The following is a 22,183-nucleotide window of genomic DNA, read 5'->3' on the forward strand; positions in this document are numbered from 1 at the left end:
TGGCACTAATTATTTATTCTTATGTAGTGGAAAAATAATGATACATGAAAAAGTTTAAAAAATTCAAAAAAACGATATCTTTTACTTTTTTATGCTCCCCACCCAATTTTTCTTTAAAGTATTTTATTTTTGGACCACTTGCACTAATATTATGCTGAAAAAGAGATAAAATATATTTTGTTAAAAAATATGTAATTAATAATAACATGATAGCTTTTTCAATTTTTGAGGAAGACGGGAGAATTTAGAGGCAATCTTTTTTTTTAGTGGTTAGATAAGCATGTACACAAGTACTAAGCTTAATATAAATTGGGATTACGTTTGAAAATTTTGAGAACTCACCTCAAAGAACTCTACCCTACCCCCTGAAGATATAGACTCCAACATTTTACCAAAAATTGACTGATATACACGTCATTGTACAAAATTTCATCAAAATCTGTTTATCCAATCAAAAGTTATTAAGCTTCAAACACACCAATGTATGTATGTAAGAATATTAACTCCACTTTTTTTTTCTTTTTTCCCTGGGTTATGAAACGTTAAGAAATGAAAAAACTCATACACTATTTATGACTGAAAAGTAATAATGTCAGAAAAGTAATTTTTTTTTTTTAACATATTTTATGGGTTTTTTTTTAAAGTTGTCTGTAACAAATCTTATTTATTCTGAAATAAAAGTGGATATGATAAAATAGAAAAGTAATAATTTTTTACTATAAGTAGAGAAATAATGTTTTCTTAGATAATCAAAAATATTTCTTTACTCATATTTATAATTAAAAAGGAATATCGATTGAATAATTGTTGTAATATGCTTGTTAAATAATATTAATATATTTATGTATTACCTGTATCAATGATTTATTTTAAAGGTATCATAAAATAGGGTTATATATTTTAGCAAATCAGTAAATAATTTAAATATCGTACATTATTTAAAACTTGATTATGTTAATGTTATTTAATGATAATAATTCATTTTTACGTATTTTAAATTATGTAATTATCTAGATAAAATCTTATATTGTACTTTATAGTTTCTTTTAAAAATGATTTCTAATAAAGAATATTGCATTAATGTCTTTTTATTTATTACAAAGTTAAATTAGCTTACCGAATAGCAAGATGTCTGTTGTAATAAATATTATGCAATATAATAGAAGTAATTGTCTTGTTAATTACAGTTTAATAATTTATTTAATTTATTCATTGCTAGTGTCCAGTGGTAGTTTATCCTTATTTGAATAAACTCTGTACAAACATTTAGTGGAATGTATAAACAAGAATTATAAATCTTTACCATGAGAAGAAACATAAGGTGAAATGATGTTTTTTAATTGAAATTTTTTTATATATGAAATAACAGGTGATTCAAAAAGGACTTTGTAACTTTAAAAGCTTATAAAAATTTATCTATATAACTACAGATTCGATTGAGGTCTCATTTTATAGAAAAACATATAAAGTTTGTCACTCAACCTTTATTTTGCTTCGCTATGGTTTATAAGAGTAATTTGATATACATCCCACTTGAAGTCGATTTCATTCCAGATTGTAGCCAACAAGTCAGGCGTTACCTTTGCAGCTGCAGCATTAATATCTCCCATTAAAGCCCATCAGGGCTAGGAACAGGGGGGGAGTGTAGTGACCAGGAAGCATCACAAGGCAGGTGTCTTAAACCTACAGGGTTGGGATACAGCATTAATATGAAGTCTTAGCTCAACAAAATCAGCAGGCAAAGGTGGTACATAAACCCAATCTGTAATTAAACCCCACAAGAAAAGAATACCGAGGTCAAATCTGAGGAGCGAGGTGGCCATGCATATGGATCTTCACATGCGAATCAAGCATCAAAAAAATCTCGGGCTTCTAGGCAATAGTGAGGTGGTGCTCTTTGTTGCTGATAGTAATGTTGTTCTTCATCATCATCTAACTGAGGAATTAGAAAATTTTCAAGTATGTCCAGATAAATGATACCATTTACAGTTGCCTCCTGGAAGAACAATAAACTGTCTCAGTGGTGCCAAGAGTAAATTGTATGCCAGTAGACTCTCTACAAAAATTATGTTGAACTGCAGTTGCTAACTGCAAATCATGAAGCCAAAACACACAGCGAGCATGTTCCTCACCAATAACTGTATCCATTTTAAAAAAATACTGTTAACAGTGCTGGTGGCCGACTTTTGTAATAATGCACTATGTAAGTCAAAACTTGATGTGTTTTGCTATGAAATGAGATCTCAACCAAGCCTGTAAGTTATCTCAATAAATTTTTATAAGCTTTTAAAGTTGTGAAGTCATTTTTGAATCAACCGATCTACAAGTTATAAAAATACTATAACTTATAAAAATGAGGGGTACAGCTGTAAAAAGATAGAACTATAATTTGTCAAAAATCATGAACAAAAAATGTTGATTGGGATTATTCATAAGAGAATTATACAATAAATATATATCATATACTGTATAAATATATATTTCCGAGGAACAATGAGTCCCGAGCTTTATCCAGCATATATTTCAACAATTAATTTAGAAAGGAAATTCCCAAAAACGATTTATGGTTCATTTGGATACATCTACATATCGCATGCTTTCAGAGATGTGTATATAGTTGTATCATTACTACTCAATTGATTCCTTAATTTTTAGAGGAAAAATAATTTTTATTGTTGTATAACTTATATTTAAGCTGATCAGTGCTAAATTATTAATACAGTAATATACTGTTTCTATCCTAGGTAAAAAGGTTTCCTACTCAACAACAGTATGTCTATTGGCTGAAATACTTATTGAATAAACTGATTTGTACCAAAATTTATTTATGTGCATTACAGTTACAAGATACAGACTAGGAGATATTCCAAAGTAAAATGAACCCCTTTTTTATTGTGAAACTGTGTGTTTCGTAAGCTCTAGCTTAGTAGGGAAAATCTTTTCCCTAAAAATAAACAGGGTTCCTGGTGAACCTTTCAAAAATACCTATAGACATATTTTATAACAATAACTATTTTTACAATACTATAAACATATATTTTAGCAGGTAAGATGAAAGTTAACCAAAATATTATCATTAAAACTGGTGTGTCTTTCATTCTAAAAAACTAAAAAAATTTTAACTCATATTTTTTCATAAAATAGTTTAGTAAGTGCTCATTAATTCTTTCTTAAAACAAGATTTTTCAACAGTATATTTTCTTCATTCCACAAAAATGTTTCCTTATGGAGCTGGAGGTTATATAACTGTGGAGGTCTGTTTCTTATAACTGTGATACATATAAAACAACTAAGGTACAAATGGCACTGGTCAGAGTATTTTTCTCTGTAAGTAATGATGTCCATTACACAATAATTCCTGTAATGAACAGAGTAGTGTTAATTTAGATTTTAATATCATTCTCTTTTCAGCTGACTTGGCATGCATAATATGCCTTAGTACATTTATTTTAGTGGAAAAGATAATAAAAAACTATTTCACTCTTCACTTTTCTTAGAAAATCTGATTTTGATGCTTTTTTTTTAAGGATGGCTATTTCATTTTTGAGTGACTTGTGATTCATTTGCTGTCACAATCATTACTAGAAATTCAAATAAATAAATATTTTTTTCTGATCAGTAAAAAATTTTATATTTCAAAGATTATATTATGGATAATTAATTGTGCTTTTTAGAGAACAAAAAAAAATTATCCCAGCATTTGCCTGGAAGGATCAGGGAAAACATGGAAAATCTTTACCAGAGCAGTCAGAGCAGTATCAATTACAAAATATAGATTAATAAATAAAAAGGTTTGATGTGGACACCACATGACTTCCTTGTACTTCTATTAAACGACATATACACATTTTTTGCTGCACTTCATTTAAACCCATTTCGTTTGAAAGTGAGATCCAATTCTTTAATAAAGTGGAAAGTTACACATTTGCATTGTGGTGGATACCACATTTGCATCATATTATTTTGTGGTGTCTGTGTAAGCATTTTATATTAGTTTATATATTAATTTTGTTTCACGTCGCTCAAGTAGTTATGTGGTGTAAGTGAAAACATGTCAGATCCGTAAACATGCACACATCGTTTTGAATCAAACTTCATATACATATGTATTTTTTTTACTGTTTTTTTTTTTTAATTTAAATATATTAATTTATTTATAATTATTAACCCCTGTAAAAATTTTTGAATTAAAATGAAAAGAACACAAAATTATATTTCACTAATAACATCTGATATTTTTCATTTTTTTTTTTTTATTCTATTATTGGATTATTATGTACTGTAAAAATATTTTTACAATCACAGGTTAATAATTATTAATAAATCAATATATTTACATTAAAAAAAAGAAATGAAGTTAAATTCGAACTGATGTGCTCCCTTGTAAGATCAAAACATTTCATTAATTAAAATTTTATTTGGATATTACTCTGGAACCAATGAAAATAATTACCGCTTATGATATTTCATTGAAAAGCTCTCAATGAAGGTTTATTAATGCAGTTAAGAAAAAGTACAAAATGCAAATGTTTTGGATTTTGGTCTTTTTGGGGCATTTTTTGTCATGTCGATTGCAATCAAAAGAGGCGGTGCACAACTTAATATTACAGCTTACGTACATATGTACAGACATTATGCCAAAACTAGTCAAAATGGATTCAGGGATGGTCAAAATGTATATTTTCACTGAAATCTGAAATTAATTGCGAACACAATACTTCCTTTACTTCATACAAGGAAGTAAAAATATTTAACAAAGTAATTTTTTTATAAATAAGGGGAATTTATTCAAAAGATCTTTTAGATGGTTAGGTAATTTGTAAAATCGAAAAGTGCACATAATAAGTATGTCTTCGTAGTTAAACATCGTGTACTGTAGTTAAAAGTGTATGTTAAAATAATTCTGTTATCGATTTGATAAAGTTAGATAATCTTATTTTGTTATATAAGTAATATATTCATGAAACTAAATGCATGAAAATTTTTAATCCTAAATACTAGCCAGTGTAATTCTTATATATCATTCCAGTAATTTGATAACACCTCTGACAGATATGTAAACAGTAACAGAAAGGCCATTATTAAATTAGAGGAGTTTTTTTTTTACCAAACCAGTTTTCATTCAATGTATAGATCAGATAGAGCAGTGTTTTTCACGGTGTGCACCTTGGCACCCTGGGAAGCTGTACCTTTCTTACACCAACAGAGAAAAAATCACACAATTTTCATAACTTTATTTCCATTTTTAATTCTATATCATAGGATGTGACATGCAAATATGGTGCAAACAACTTTAACTGTTTATGGAAGTTTATTTTTTACCTAATCCTTGCAAAAAATGATTGCGTATTTCATAAAGTGTACTTGTGAGAATTTGGCATAGGGTGCCTTGAAAAAATCTGGATTCAACAAGGACACCAAGAATCAAAAACATTTGGGTCTAGAGTGTTATCAACTTTACCAGTCTCTAGCAAAGGATTTTATTACGAATGTAAAGGAGTAAAATTGTTCCTTTATTAAATCTCTTTGATGTATCTGATGAGCACCATAATGTTTTAATCATTTAATGGAAAACAAAATGAATGAAATTTGGTGCTGGCCAAAGAGCTGTGTTGCCTGATTTAACATAAATGTAGCTACTGATGAAACAGGACTTCATTCTGATTATCATTACCAAAATCTTCTGCATTTGTATACAAATTCAATTGTACTAATACTAGTTCATAAAATTGTATCTTTTTTAGTGAATATTAATATTTAAAATATTTTATTGATTTTTGTTTTAAATCAAAAATAATTTTCAGATCTCAAATAGAATGTCATATTATACACCAATTATCATGGATAAGAACATTGTCAATGTAAATAATAAAAAGAGGATTTTAAGTAAAATTTTATTACATAAATCATTCTATTACTCCAATAAGAGTGCTTTTTTTGATTATTATTTACTTTTTTTAGAGCATGAAGCTGTTGTTTTTATTGATTGTAATGCCATTTGTTAAACCACAAAATTCAGACGGGTTCACAGATGAGAATAGACCTTACAAGTTTGCATTTACTATTGAAGGATATCAACACCGATCTGAACAAAAAGGTATTATTTTTATTAACAAAGGTATTATTATTATTAACTAACTAATTATACAGTAGCATAATTACACAAAACTGAAAAGTTAAATGATAAAGTTTTTTTATTTTTCTGGTTATCAAAAATAGTGGTAACACTAACTGCTGAACATTTCTAGCCCAAAGGATTTTTAGAAACTAAAAACAAACATAATGAAAAGATTTAAACACTTAGTCAAAAAAATGTTTAGACCTAAATCTGCCCTTTTTCTGTAAATCTTCTGGAACCATCACAAAATATTACTTCAGAAGATGAATAAGGATGATGTGTATGAATGTAAATGAGGTGTAGTCTTGGTACAGACTCAGGTCGATCATTCCTGAGATGTGTGGTTAATTGAAACCCAACCACCAAAGCACACCGGTATCAACGATCTAGTTTTCAGATCTGTATAAAAGTAACTGCCTTTACCAGGATTTGAACATTAGAACTCTTGACTTCAAAATCAGCTGATTTGCAATGACCAATTTACCAACCACGTGATTAACAGCATTTTTAATTTCATCGTCACCCGCGAATTGCTTTCCATTCAAAAACGCCTTCAATTTCCCAAATGTAATCAAAAGGAGCTAAGTCCGGACTACGTAGTGGGTGATTGTAAATTTCCCACACAAATGTTCTCAGTAAATCACGTGTCGGACCCGCAGCATGTGGACGTGCATTATCGTACAGAAAGACGACGCCGTAGGTCAGCCGCCCACGTCACCAATTTTGACGAACCGTAACTTACGTAAGAGTTTTGCAGTTTGATTTTACATTTATAGTCTTTCCACGTGGCATGAAATCAATCAACAGTATGCCAAACCGATCCCAAAAGACTGTGCCGTCAGTCTGCGTCCAAAAGGCTATGACTATGGTCTGGTTGGTGATCGAGGATACGCCATTCACTTGACTGCCGTTTTCTCTCGGGCATGTGATACGAAATCCATGTTTAATCGCCGGTAACAATTGAATTAAGGAACTCATCACCTTTTTCTGTGTAGCGCATCAAAAATTCCAAAGCAAATCCCATTTGGATTTTTTGTGACGTTCCGTTAAGACGTTCGGCAACCAACATGCACAAACCTTTTTGAAGCCTGAATGGTCATGAGAATTGCGACCAATAACTGCTCTTAAAACATCAGAAAAAAGAAGGGCCAGGTCGGAAATCGTTGAGGGAAATATTTCTGATTTCATCATCGTCGGGTTTCAACAAGTCCTCGGTGATTGTCGAGGGTCTCCCCGAACGTTCTTCACCATCCACATTAATTTTGTTGTTTCTAAACCTTTCACACCATTTTCGGACGTTCTTTAATTCATTACATTATCACCATATACAGCAACCAACTGCCTATCAGCCGGCTTAACGTTTTGATGGTTTAAAAAACGTATGACCACGTATTTCACAGTCTGCGGCAACATCGATTTTCCTGTTCATTTTGTAACGTAATAACACACACGAAATCAAAGATACTACAACGCGACAACTTACGGACAATACAGTGTGTACATTACTAGCGTGGCCCTGAACGACCAAGTTCGCCAACCTTCAAGGAGATAAATTTCCCACCGGTCATTACTTTAGAGATATCCCTTGTATATATATGGCATTGATACCATTAAATTTTCAACTTAAAGGTCAAGGAGGTGAGGCTGTAGAAAAAGGTCATATTTTTGTTAGGCACATTTGTTAACAATTGAAAAATAACAATATTTGCAAAAACAAATTTTTGCAAAATCCCACCACCACCCGAAAAATTGCTGTTGTAATCATCTTCTATTTTGTGACGTCACAGGTGAGCGGTAGAATTAAATAAACGAATAATATTTAAAGTGTAAAAAAGTAGCTGGGTCGGGCTGGTCTCGCTCGATTGATTTGGTACCTGATGCGTTAATCCTTACGGCTACACCAGTCTGCCGACCTACAAGCCAAATTTGTTCTATGCAAGTTGTGAAATTTCATTACTTTAGCAGTACCGACCGTCGCCGCTAGTACCGCCACACCCGCGCAAATTAAATACCGTATGCGCGCGCGCTTTAATTAGAATCATTGAATTAAATAAACGAAAAAAATATTACATTTAAATTAAATAAAAATATTTTAAATTATGTTGTGTGTGTAAACCGTGCATCAGAAACAAACCACAGCTGTAGGACTTTCCCAGAACACGGCTTTAGCCAAGTGACGGGAAAATCCTACAATTGTGTTGTCAGTTTTTTAACGGTTACATAAACATGCGCGAGCGCGCGCGCACACACACACGCTCACACAAATATAACTGAAGTTATGGTTGGCCTTAATTAAATTTTATAATGTAAACAAATTTTGCAAAGTGGAATCTAATACTGTTTTGTACTTGTGTGTAAATGGTAAACTTAGATAAGGCTTAAAACTTCAAAGCAGAAAAAAATGCCTATTAATATTTTTTGTGATCTTTAAACATTAATAAATATAGTTAGATTTAAAAATTAAATAACATTCACGGGTTACATCTACCATAACATTTAATATCATCAGGCAATCGTCTTTTCGTATAAAATAAACCATTAATATTGTTATTCAGATAATTTATTGAACAATATTTGATTTCCAATTATTATTTATACAGCTGGTCATTAAAGTAAAACACGGAAAAAGTTTCTTGTATGAATTTCAATACACGAAATTTGTTCGTGAGATGACGTTAATGACTTGCAAAAGTTGTTACTGTATCGTTGATTTTAAGTTAAATTAACATTGTTATTAACATGTTTTATTTGTTTGTCTTAGGCTATATATAAAAAAAAAATGTTTGTACAGAGTGTTTCTAAAGTGATGGATTAGCTATACTTTTTCGAATTTTACTTAAAACTAAAAAAAAAATACCATTAACAAAAATGGCAACTTCGTTCTCTCCTTGTCGGTCATTTTGTTATTTTTATATAAAAATGTATATCTCAAGTTCGAATAGACGAATCACATTAATATTTAATAAGCGTCTTGGTAATAAAGCTTTAAAATTAGCAAAAAAAAAAACAGGACTTAAATACCTTAGCAATTACAAAATGGCAGCCATGTTTATTTTTCAATCCGTTATATCTTCATAAATATTAGTTTTATCAAAATTTATGTTATTTACTAAAATATTGAGCCTTTTATTTTGAACAAAATGGCATTTTATTTTTGAAAATCGGTTGACAGCCGAGTTATGGAAGAAAATCGATGTTGTAATTATGTGTCGTGTTTTCATGTCCTTCACTTTACGTTCAATTCGTTTTTTTTTTTTGTTGGTCGGTGAGCATTTTCGGTACCCACTTTGCAAACAATAGTGATATCCGAACTTTTCTGTGATAATTGTGAGAGATGCGTCAAACATGAGGAAATTCATCAGCCAGATCATTAATCGTCAGTCGCCGATCACATCGCAGTTTTCGGTTCACTTGTTCAACAAATTCGTCGGTCTGAATAGTGGGCCTGACAATCTTCGTCATGCACATTTGTGCGGCCAATTTTAAAGTCTCGACACCATTTTCTAACCTTTTCTTCACTCGTTTGGTTAGCTTGACATTTCTCCCGCCACCACCCCCTTCGGTCGCCCTAAAGCATAAGACCGAATGTCAGTGCCACAAACGGTTACTGAGCCTCGAAACAGTTTAGCGATCAGTGTTCACTCGTTAATGTAGGTCCACACATTAGGCACAACTCCCGATGAATCTCAGCAGCTGAAGATCTTTTTGCACACAAAAATCAAATCACAGCACGCACTTCACAACAGGCGGGAGAAACGATTGTCGCGGATATTGCGATCTGTATTCACTGTCAGGCAAACGACTACTTTATCAAAACAACTGCAGTGGCTTCATAAATAGCCGATAGATGGCCCTGCATGCATGAAACTGAATTCAGACCCGCTAATATTTAAATATGAGCCGACGGTCCTTACTTTATGAATATACCGCGCGCGCGCGTGTGTGTGTTTAGTTACAGTAATTATTTATATATGCTTATCTGCATAACAAATGATTAATAGTAGAAGGAAGATTAAAGAAAAACAAACCAACATACTTGGCATTTATAGACCTAGAAAAGGCATTCGATAACGTAGACTGGAATAAAATGTTCAGCATTTTAAAAAAATTAAGGTTCAAATACAGAGATAGAAGAACAATTGCTAACATTTACAGGAACCAAACAACAACAGTAATAAAGAACATAAGAAAGAAGCCATAATAAAAAAAGGAGTCTGACAAGGATGTTCCCTATCCCCGTTACTTTTTAATCATTACATAGAACTAGCAGTTAATGATGTTAAAGAACAATTTAGATTTGGAGTAACAGTACAAGGTGAAAAGATAAAGATGCTACGATTTGCTGATGATATAGTAATTCTAGCTGAGAGTAAAAAGGATTTAGAAGAAACAATGAATGGCATAGATGAAGTGTAGTCCTACGCAAGAACTATCGCATGAAAATAAACAAGTACAAAACAAAAGTAATGAAATGTATTAGAAATAACAAAGATGGACCACTGAATGTGAAAATAGGAGGAGAAAAGATTATGGAGGTAGAAGAATTTTGTTATTTGGGAAGTAGAATTACTAAAGATGGACGAAGCAGGAGCAATATAAAGTGCCGAATAGTAGAAGCGAAACGAGCCTTCAGTAAGAAATATAATTTGTTTACATCAAAAATTAATTTAAATATCAGGAAAAGATTTTTGAAAGTATATGTTTAGAGTGTCACTTTATATGGAAGTGAAACTTGGACGATCGGAGTATCTGAGAAAAAAAGATTAGAAGCTTTTGAAATGCGGTGCTATAGGAGGACGTTAAAAATCAGACAGGTGGATAAAGTGACAAATGAAGAGGTGATGTGGCAAATAGATGAAGAAAGAACCATTTGGAAAAATATAGCTAAAAGAAGAGACAAGACTTATAGGCCACATATTAAGGCATCCTGGAATAGTTGCTTTAATATTGGTGGGACAGGTAGAAGAAAATCTTGTGTAGGCAGGCAACGTTTGGAATATGTAAAACAAATTGTTAGGGATGTAGGATGTAGGGGTATACCAAAATGAAACGACTAGCACTAGGTAGGGAATCTTGGAGAGCTGCATCAAACCAGTCAAATGACTGAAGACAAAAAAAAAACTGTGTAACAATAATTTTTATTATACTGCATTACAAAATATTTACTTTTATATTATTGTAAGACACTTAATTAAAATTTATTCTCTTATTCTGTATTTAAATTCATTACTAGTCACAAAGAAACATTCTTCATTAAAAAGTTTCTGAAAAAAATTAAAAGTTATAAATAAAAAGAACTGTAATGTTAAATATTTTTTTCCTTTAATTTATTTATAATGTTGCAATTAACTAAAAAAAAAAATATTATATTCACAATGAAAATTACACACTTACTACATTAATTTAAATCACGCATAAATATTTTATTTATAAATAAAAAAGTCATGACTCAACCAGGAAACTTAAACATTTACGATGACCTCTAATAGATATAATGCACTATGTATTGTGTTTATTGTTTTCTTAAAATTTATGCATTCATATATAGAGGATTACAAAAAAAGAATAAAACATTTACTATTTTGTTTCCCACTAAAAATATAATAATAGTAACCGAAACCTGATTTGTTTGTTTTTTTTTGTATTATATATACTGATTAGAAGTACATAACCAATGTGCACATGAGCTCACACATACACAACTACACACAAAAATAACACTTGTAAAAGGTCAGTGTTTAAACACGAGAGTTATTTACTGATAATGAGTTAATAGTTATTGACAGCTGTCAAATTCAGTTTAAATATATTTATAAATAATACACAGCACAATTAGAATTAAGTATAAATCATTCATAATCATGATCATCAATACCATTCCTTATTTACCTTCACCAATTCAACCTCACTTTTACTATTCTTTCACATTGAAAAATCATCTTTCACATTAAATACTGATTAAGCCAATATAATTCAAAAATGCTGCTTTTACAGCCATTATTATTTGACTTTTCCAACCATATAATTTTAACCTTTTTTTAATTTCTTATATGAAGGTGGGAAGAGGAAGGCGACTTTTGGTCAGGTGATTTTAGAGTAATTAACTCAGCGTCAAATAATGGGCAGGCAGGAGTAGGTTTCGTGATGAACAAGAAGATAGGGAGGAGAGTGGAGTATTTCAAAACGCATAGCGATAGAATCATTGTAATAAGGATAAAATCAAAACGTAAACCGACAACGATTGTTAACGTTTATATGCCTACAAGCGCCCATGATGATGATGAGGTAGAGTGTGTATACGAAGAGATTGATGAAGCAATTAAACACGTAAAAGGAGATGAAAATTTAATAATAGTTGGAGATTGGAATGCAAGCATTGGAAAAGGCAAGGAAGGAAATATAGTGGGTGAATACGGGCTGGGCAAAAGGAATGAAAGAGGGGACCGACTTATAGAGTTTTGCACGAAGTATAATTTAGTAATTGCCAACACCCAATTTAAAAATCATAATAGAAGAATATACACTTGGAAAAAGCCAGGCGATACTGGAAGGTATCAGATAGATTATATCATGGTTAAGCAAAGATTTAGAAATCAACTCGTTGACTGCAAAACTTACCCTGGAGCAGACATTGATAGCGACCATAATTTGGTGATAATGAAATGTAGATTGGGGTTTAAAAACCTGAAGAAAAGTTGTCAGATGAATCGGTGGAATTTAGAGAAGCTTGAGGAAGAGGAGGTAAAGAAGATTTTTGAGGAGGACATCGCAAGAGGTCTGAGTAAAAAAGATATGGTAGAAAATGTAGAAGAAGAATGGGAGAATGTTAAAAAGGAAATTCTTAAATCAGCAGAAGCAAACTTAGGCGGAATAAAGAGAACTGGTAGAAAACCTTGGGTTTCAGACGATATATTGCAGCTGATGGATGAACGTAGAAAATATAAGAATGCTAATGATGAAGAAAGTAAAAAGAACTATCGGCAATTAAGAAATGCTATAAATAGGAAATGTAAACTGGCGAAAGAAGAGTGGATTAAAGAAAAGTGTTCAGAAGTGGAAAGAGAAATGAACATTGGTAAAATTGACGGAGCATACAGGAAAGTTAAGGAAAATTTTGGGGTACATAAATTAAAATCTAATAATGTGTTAAACAAAGATGGGATACCAATATATAATACGAAAGGTAAAGTCGATAGATGGGTGGAATATATTGAAGAGTTATACGGAGGAAATGAATTAGAAAATGGTGTTATAGAGGAAGAAGAAGAAGTTGAGGAGGATGAAATGGGAGAAACAATACTGAGATCTGAATTTAAGAGAGCATTAAAAGATTTAAATGGCAGAAAGGCTCCTGGAATAGACGGAATACCTGTAGAATTACTGCGCAGTGCAGGTGAGGAAACGATTGATAGATTATACAAATTGGTGTGTAATATTTATGAAAAAGGGGAATTTCCGTCAGACTTCAAAAAAAGTGTTATAGTTATGATACCAAAGAAAGCAGGGGCAGATAAATGTGAAGAATACAGAACAATTAGTTTAACTAGTCATGCATCAAAAATCTTAACTAGAATTTTATACAGAAGAATTGAGAGGAGAGTGGAAGAAGTGTTAGGAGAAGACCAATTTGGTTTCAGGAAAAGTATAGGGACAAGGGAAGCAATTTTAGGCCTCAGATTAATAGTAGAAGGAAGATTAAAGAAAAACAAACCAACATACTTGGCGTTTATAGACCTAGAAAAGGCTTTCGATAACGTAGATTGGAATAAAATGTTCAGCATTTTAAAAAAATTAGGGTTCAAATACAGAGATAGAAGAACAATTGCTAACATGTACAGGAACCAAACAGCAACAATAACAATTGAAGAACATAAGAAAGAAGCCCTAATAAGAAAGGGAGTCCGACAAGGATGTTCCCTATCTCCGTTACTTTTTAATCTTTACATGGAACTAGCAGTTAATGATGTTAAAGAACAATTTAGATTCGGAGTAACAGTACAAGGTGAAAAGATAAAGATGCTACGATTTGCTGATGATATAGTAATTCTAGCCGAGAGTAAAAAGGATTTAGAAGAAACAATGAACGGCATAGATGAAGTCCTACGCAAGAACTATCGCGTGAAAATAAACAAGAACAAAACAAAAGTAATGAAATGTAGTAGAAATAACAAAGATGGACCACTGAATGTGAAAATAGGAGGAGAAAAGATTATGGAGGTAGAAGAATTTTGTTATTTGGGAAGTAAAATTACTAAAGATGGACGAAGCAGGAGCGATATAAAATGCCGAATAGCACAAGCTAAACGAGCCTTCAGTAAGAAATATAATTTGTTTACATCAAAAATTAATTTAAATCTCAGGAAAAGATTTTTGAAAGTGTATGTTTGGAGTGTCGCTTTATATGGAAGTGAAACTTGGACAATCGGAGTATCTGAGAAGAAAAGATTAGAAGCTTTTGAAATGTGGTGCTATAGGAGAATGTTAAAAATCAGATGGGTGGATAAAGTGACAAATGAAGAGGTATTGCGGCAAATAGATGAAGAAAGAAGCATTTGGAAGAATATAGTTAAAAGAAGAGACAGACTTATAGGCCACATACTAAGGCATCCTGGAATAGTCGCTTTAATATTGGAAGGACAGGTAGAAGGGAAAAATTGTGTAGGCAGGCCACGTTTGGAGTATGTAAAACAAATTGTTGGGGATGTAGGATGTAGAGGGTATACTGAAATGAAACGACTAGCACTAGATAGGGAATCTTGGAGAGCTGCATCAAACCAGTCAAATGACTGAAGACAAAAAAAAAAAAAAAAATATGAAGGTGATCAAAATATTAAAATGTTATAGAACAGCTACAAAGCATAATTAAGAAACCTACAATAATAAAATCAAACCAAAAATAATATATAGTAAATTCCTTTTAATTTAATGTGGGTACTACATCAAAATCATATAAAATAATAATACAAAGTTACAAGGATTTCAAGCAAAGGAATAAATCTATTTTAAGGAATAAGTAATCTGAATATTTTTCTTTTTCTCTCAACGTATTGTAATGGTGTTCTGTAAGTGATCTTCCCAGAACCAATAGTTGTAAAATTACGTTTAGATAAGTGTTAAGTATAAGTACATCAAGATAAATCAATTTCTTCAGCTATCATTTCAGGTTAGATGTCAAATGACAACTTCTATTATAATTACTTCTAATTTGATAGCTTTTTACCAGCAGCTAAATAAAATATAGAAATATCATAGAACTTGTAATATAAACAGAAAAAATTATTATCAAGAATATGTCTTTCATCAATGTAAGAAAGAAGAAATAGTTAATGAAATTCTTTAAACAGTCAAATGCAAAGATACAGGTTATTGTGAGGTTAAGAATCATTTATTTTTAAAAAGAATGGTAGAAAATGGCTGTTTCAGTAAAAAAAATGTTTTAGTAAACTGAATAAATCATAAAATAATTTAATAAAATTTTATGTGTTACTTAATGTAGAATAATTTGTGTAGAAAATATAGCAGCTATTAAACCCATTTCAGTTAACTTTTTTAAAGAGCTTTTCTAACATTTTTGTTTCTAAAATATGTTTCTTAAAAATGAAGTTTCAATTATAGTTATCACTGTCTCCTTTTTCATTTTTTTTTCTACCTTCCTGATTACAACTATTGCTACTGCAGCAGTCTTGCTATTAACAGAAAATATAGCAATCGGCCATAAGTTTGAGTATCTGGGTTTTTGCAAATGTCACTGTTTCAAGAATCTCTTAGGCCACAGAAAAAGTTACAGAGATTTTTCAGATTTACATCTGCATGTATAGGTGTTTATCCTGTATTTTGATTAATATCTCTCTCTTTATGGGGAATTGACGCATTAAATTTAAGACAAAATTAAAAATAGGGAAGGGGTAATTTTCACCATTTTTAATTACTGATCTTTTGTGTAATGATCACAGAAAATTGAGCTTTAGTACGATGGAAGTACTTGTTATTTAGAATTTCTAAATTTTAAGTCAATCAGATTTACAGGTGGGAGGGGGGTATTCAACACTTTTTTTTTAACTAAATAGTTTTTACCTCATACCTTGAAAACCCATTGACCAAAAAAGTTTCAATTTGCCATCAAATTGACTTTTGTATATATATCCACCTTTGACCTGATTTTTGATCCCATCTGACAAGAGAGCATGACATACAGGATTCACATTTTTTTAGTAAACTGTAATTTCATTTAGCCTTGTTCAATAACAGTGTACCAAATTGTGCTAACTTATTGAAATTAATAATTATTTCATTTCATTTTTAATAAACGTTTATGCTACGACAGCAAATAATTAAGTGGGTTTAATGGGACCTATATTTAAATATAAATTTTTGTTAACCTTAATTTTCAAGATTGAAAATCCAACATCTAGTATTAATATAGACAACATAGGACTTTTAAAAAAAAAAAAAGGGGCCCCAAATTACTTGACAAGAATTAATTTTTTTTTTTGAATTCGTTTATCATTTTTTCAAATTATGATTTTTATTAAATATGTGTTTGATTTAGCCATCAAGCAAGGCAGTCAAATTGGACCCAATTTTTTTTCACAATAAAACATCATGGTGGCAAATTGGAATTAAAAATAATTAATTAAAAATTTTGTTTTTTTCTCAATTATACTTTTAGTAGCATAATTTTAAGGAAAATATTTAATGACATTTTTAGCTTAATTCTGATCAAGGGGTTCAAATCGGATCCAAATCGTTTTACTGAATATTGCAAATGTGAATAAATCTGCTTCCTGTTACTGGTCATCGAAAACAATAAAAACATTACTTACACTATTAAAAGCAATACTGATTATAATAATTAATTACATAATTAATAATATTTACAATGTTCAATTATTTAATAAGAATATTAACTTCATATTAATAAGTATTGTTTTATTTTTACTTTCATAAAAGCTCTATAATAATAATAATAATAATATTTACCATTTTTATTTAAAAAACTTTACCTAATAACTTAATTTTATAGTAATATTTCCATTTTAACATTTTGTAAAAAATATGATACAGTAATGGGAAAATTTTATAATCCTGTCAGAAAAGCTTGTGCATGGAAATTTACGGTGTTTATTTTGTAATATATGAAAATGAACAAGCCAGGACTCTGGATGAAAGAGGAGATATTATCATTCTGGCAGAGGTTGTTAATTCAGTACTTTTCTGATATCTCAAAATTAGTGTTAATGATTGAATTCATATTCTAAATGATTCATTTAGAGTGATACCAATTTATAACCAATCTGTTAACTGTATTATTCACTACCCAGTACTAAGTAAGAAGCCTATGGGGATGTCCAGTTAGTAATTTTCATTGCTAACATGGCTATTCTATTAATCACCTGATTTGAAAGTCAAGAGTTCCAGTGTTCAAGTCCCAATAAAGTCAGTTATTTTTACACAGATTTGAATACTAGATCGTGGATACCGGTGTTCTTTGGTGGTTGGATTTCAATTAACCACACATCTCAGAAATGGTCGAACTGAGGCAGTAGAAGACTTACACTTCATTTACACTCATACATATCATTCTCTGAAGTATTATCTGAACGATAATTACCAGAGGCTAAACAGGAAAAGGAAAGAAGGCTATTCTATTAAGCACGTTTCGCTAATTTATGCAGTCTGTAAAAAAAAAATCCGGCAATGAATAGCATAACTTTCCACACCAGTAAAGTTATACTACTAATTTTTGAAGTAGAAAAGTTTTTTTGATTCAATCATTTAAGTTCCATCTGTATTTTTATGATAAAATATTCCCTTTTTATTGAAAACCCTACTACTAAAATTAAGAATTCATTTTATAAAATATGAATATATAACAAAATATACAAAAATGTTCGACTCGTCGTTTGTTTCTTAACCAGATACATCTATTTTTTAAAAAAAATAAGGTAAGTGATTAATTCAATCTTTCCTATATGTACAGCTGTGGTATATGTTAGTTGTTTCATAAGAGTATAGATCACGCCGTATTATGCAATTGAGAATACGTATTTGTATGGTAAACAGATAAGTAACTCTTCATTAGAATCAAAACCAGATGCATTAAACTGACTGCAGGTAGGGTTGCTGTACTTTCGATTCTTAACGCCTTTAACCGCATTGAGTGATCTAGTCTTGTGTATTTCTGCATATGTTCAGTTTATCTAACTCTGTTTTAGTTATATTTGGTTAACATGGAAGTGTACCCTGATTTAAATAAGTAAAAAAAAAACTACATGAAAATATGTGAGAAGTCAATAAAGCAAACAAAACAAAAGCACATACATAAATTTTTGTTGTGTTGTAGGTTATGTTTAATTTTTGCGCGCGTAGTGGGGTTTATAAACAAGGTATGTTATTGCTTACATTCATAAATGTTTCACTTTATACAGTCGTAACTAACAGCTGATCGTTAAATTGCGATGTTGAATACGTTTTTCATCCCTAAGTTACGAAACTGCGTTATCGATTTTCAAAATGTGTTATTCCAGCAGAATGGAGCTACAGCGAGGGCAACGATGGCTGTTCTCCGTAACTTGTTTACGGGACGGATCGTTTCCATATTCGGCGACATTCGTTGGCCCTTGGTACCCCGACTTTAGTTGTGATTTTTTTCTGTGGGGGTTTCTGAAATCGCGTGTTTACGGCAATAAACCGCGTACATTAGAGGACCTAAAGATCGCAATTCTTCATCACGTCACCCAGATTGATGTAGACATGCTACAAAGAATTGAGGCCAGTTACCGTGAAAGGCTACAACAATGTATTGCCCAAAATGGACAACACTTGCCGGACATAATTTTTCGTTCATGAGTAAGTAACAAATGCTTTGATTTAACAAGTGTTTCAGTACCAATAAAACTTTTTTAAACTAAATATTCAATTTTTTATGATTATTTTAAAAACATCCGGTTCCCGTGAATGACCCTGTATTTCTGTTTGTTTCGTTTGGTTCCATTCAGTCCCTTCCAAATAACTTTTCTATTACTGCCACCGTGAGAGTAACGCTATATTATTTTTTGTCCATTGCAGATATGGCTCTTTTGTACCGCCCATACCAATTAACTGCAAGGATAACGAACGGCTTCATGTCACTGTGAAGAGGTTAGAAAAGACAAATTTTTTTTGTAATGAAAGCAAGATATCTGCATTCAAATCAAAGCAAGATTGTTTTATTTTAAAATATACTGACTCAATGCTTCCTAAAAAAGAAAGTCACACTTAACGAATGGCCAAAAAAGACTGAAATCTATGATTAATTATTTTATTTACTCTAAAAATAAGAAAGAAAAACTCCATGTTTGCCAAAAAGCGTTTCTGGATACATTAAGGTTATCCAAAAACCTCGTGAATGGTGTTGTAACACGGCACTATCAGTCGGGGACAAGCCCAACAGAAAAAGAGGAGAGGTCGAAAATCTGTAAATTACAAAGACAAGAAAAACAGCACAATTAATCTAATAAGATCTTTTAAAACTGTAGAGTCATTATTGTCGCAGTAAATCACCCAATCATGTGTACCTCGCTGAATAAAATGTAAACAAGATGTGACATTACAATGCCCAGATAACTGATGTAAATCTGAAAGTAGTCTTCATACTTCAGACATGTATTTTGAATCCACCGGGTTGGTGTAATGGTGAATGCGTCTTTGCAAATCGGCTGATTTGGAAGTCGAGAGTTCCAAAGCGTAGTAAAGTGTATTACTTTTATACAGATTTGAATACTAGATCGTGGATATGAAGTGAACTCAGCAATTTGTCACTTCTTAACGAGCATTAACATTCCTGAGACTGTGAAAGCCATCTGTCGCCTTGCGGCAGATGGTTGTGGGGGTCAAAATAAAAATTATTTTGTCATGGGAATGTTATGTACATGGTTAAAAAATGCTCCAAGTCACATTGAAAAAATTGAGTACATATTTCCAGTGGTAGGCCACTCTTTCCTCCCATTGGACCGGGTCTTTGGCCATACAGAGAGAGAAAAAATCCCAACTATTATAAGTCCTGAAACATAAACAGAATTTTTTTCAGAATTTGGGAAAGTATTTTCATTGGGTGGAATAAATTATGATTGGAAGAGTGTTAGTAACGTCTTAAGACACCTGGCCAGTGGCCGATTAACTCATTTAATGCCTGCAAAAGATTTTTTTAGTTTTAATAAACAAAAAGATGAAGTTGAAAATTTTCAAAATATTTGTAAGAAAAACAAAAAGGTAACAGACATTGTTCCATCTGTTTTAATACCATCAGGAGTGCCAATACTTCCACTTAAGTAGCGGGATGTTGATAAATTATTGGTGAAATATTTTGGAGACAGTTGGACAACGTTAAAATCTTTATTGTTTTTTTAAAACAGTGTTGGAAAGTAATGAGAATTATGGTAACATTGAAGATTATCCAGAAGGATGTCAAAATTTTGTAGAAAATAACTATACTTTTATTTAAAAACTTATTTTAATAAATACATTACATTAAAAACAGAATATTCATAGCCTACTTTGTAAATAAAGTAAGTAAATATTTTTTTTATCATGTTTCTTTTATAACCAGATAGGTCACTTTATTTCATATCATAACTGGATATCCTTTTTCATATTAAAAGCAGATAGATCCAAGATTTAATTTGAATTACAGGAAAATAGAAGTCATCTAAGGATCCATAATTCTATATGTAAATGCTTTTTATATATCTATCTAACAACAGAGTTTCACATTTTTATGTATGGTTAAAAATTAGATAAATATTTTTTGCCTTTTTTGAACATTTTTAGTATCTGGTTATGAAACCAAGCAACTCAATTTGACAGAATCAGGTATTTCTTCATTGACATATTAAAAAATCATATCGTAATAAATTGTAATGTTATTGATTTAATTTTTTTTTTTTTTAATTAAATTTAAAATTAATTTGATTATATTTAAATCATTAATTTTTGAACCCAAGATGCTCCAAAAAATAAGGCAATAACCAAAATTTTTAATATTGCTACTCAAAAAATGTTTTTGACTTTTTGAAAATTTGTGGGCTCGTGTTCAGAGGGCGTTTTTTGATTATTAAATTTACACTGAAACTGATTTTAAAAAATGTGACTACTCCCCTATCAGGTGAAAGATATTAAGTTATTTCTGTGACTTTATCAAAATATATTTTCAGATTAAAATTTTGAAATAATTTTTTTTTTAATTCTGGAGACTCCCATACTCAAGGAAAGCATTCAGGTAAAATTAATTTTTAAGAAAGTAATCCCTACTTGGTGATAATAAATTTAAAAAAACAACTTTTTAAAATTGTTTAAAAAATACAAATGTACAGCCAAGTTATAATTTTCAAGGAATAGAATGAAAATTTTTGGGTAATTTTTTTTTCAAGAAATACTAGAGTAAGGGCCGACAAAAAAAATTATGATTTTTACATTTTTAATCAACGGGTAACTTTGTGAGATCGATTAAAATTTTAAATAATTTTTAAAAATTAAAAAAATATTTTTGTTGCCACAGACTGCTGGAATGGGTTGCTCAAAAAATGTTATTATTTTAAGGCCTATTAATGTAGAAAATACTGATACAAAAAACGTCCATTAACTCCTTTCTGAAGCTAAAAAGAGAAAAATATGTTGTCATTTTTTGGGAGGGGATGAACATAAATAAAATTTGTTATCTTGATAAAAAAAATATGGTACTTACGTATTAACGCCACCACAGCTACACCTTATTTAAAAACTTTATTTAAAAACGAAGTAGTAAATCGGATTTCGGTGGAAAATGGGCCGATATAGAGTTTAACATAGATTCAAAACAGTCTCTTTATTAATTTTAATAAATGGTTATTTTTTATATTTATTTATTTTATATTATTTAACCAAACTTAACCTACGCTCGCTAACCTTGACTAATTAACAGGAGCGTTTTGATTATTTAAATAATAAATAATTGCAATAATTACTGAATTTATTAAATAAATACTCAAAAAATTACAGTGTTAATAGTCAAGGTTAGCGAGAGTAGGTTAAGTTTGGTTAAATTATATT

At 30.8% G+C, this 22,183-nt stretch overlaps 1 protein-coding gene across 5 annotated transcripts in view; it reads left to right on the plus strand.

Moving 5' to 3' along the window:
• Positions 1-22,183, plus strand: part of l(3)mbn (lethal (3) malignant blood neoplasm) — a 64,303-nt gene that overhangs the window by 31,011 nt on the left and 11,109 nt on the right. For 3 of the 5 annotated variants that reach the window (XM_075377475.1, XM_075377476.1, XM_075377474.1), the window contains exon 2: positions 5,962-6,097. In XM_075377475.1, coding sequence (XP_075233590.1) covers positions 5,965-6,097 — 133 coding nt within the window. In that variant the 5' untranslated portion in view covers positions 5,962-5,964. The other 2 variants (XM_075377478.1, XM_075377477.1) reach the window with 2 other exon arrangements.

The sequence above is a fragment of the Lycorma delicatula genome, chromosome 10, assembly GCF_047948215.1.
Source record: "Lycorma delicatula isolate Av1 chromosome 10, ASM4794821v1, whole genome shotgun sequence".
NCBI lineage: Eukaryota > Metazoa > Arthropoda > Insecta > Hemiptera > Fulgoridae > Lycorma > Lycorma delicatula.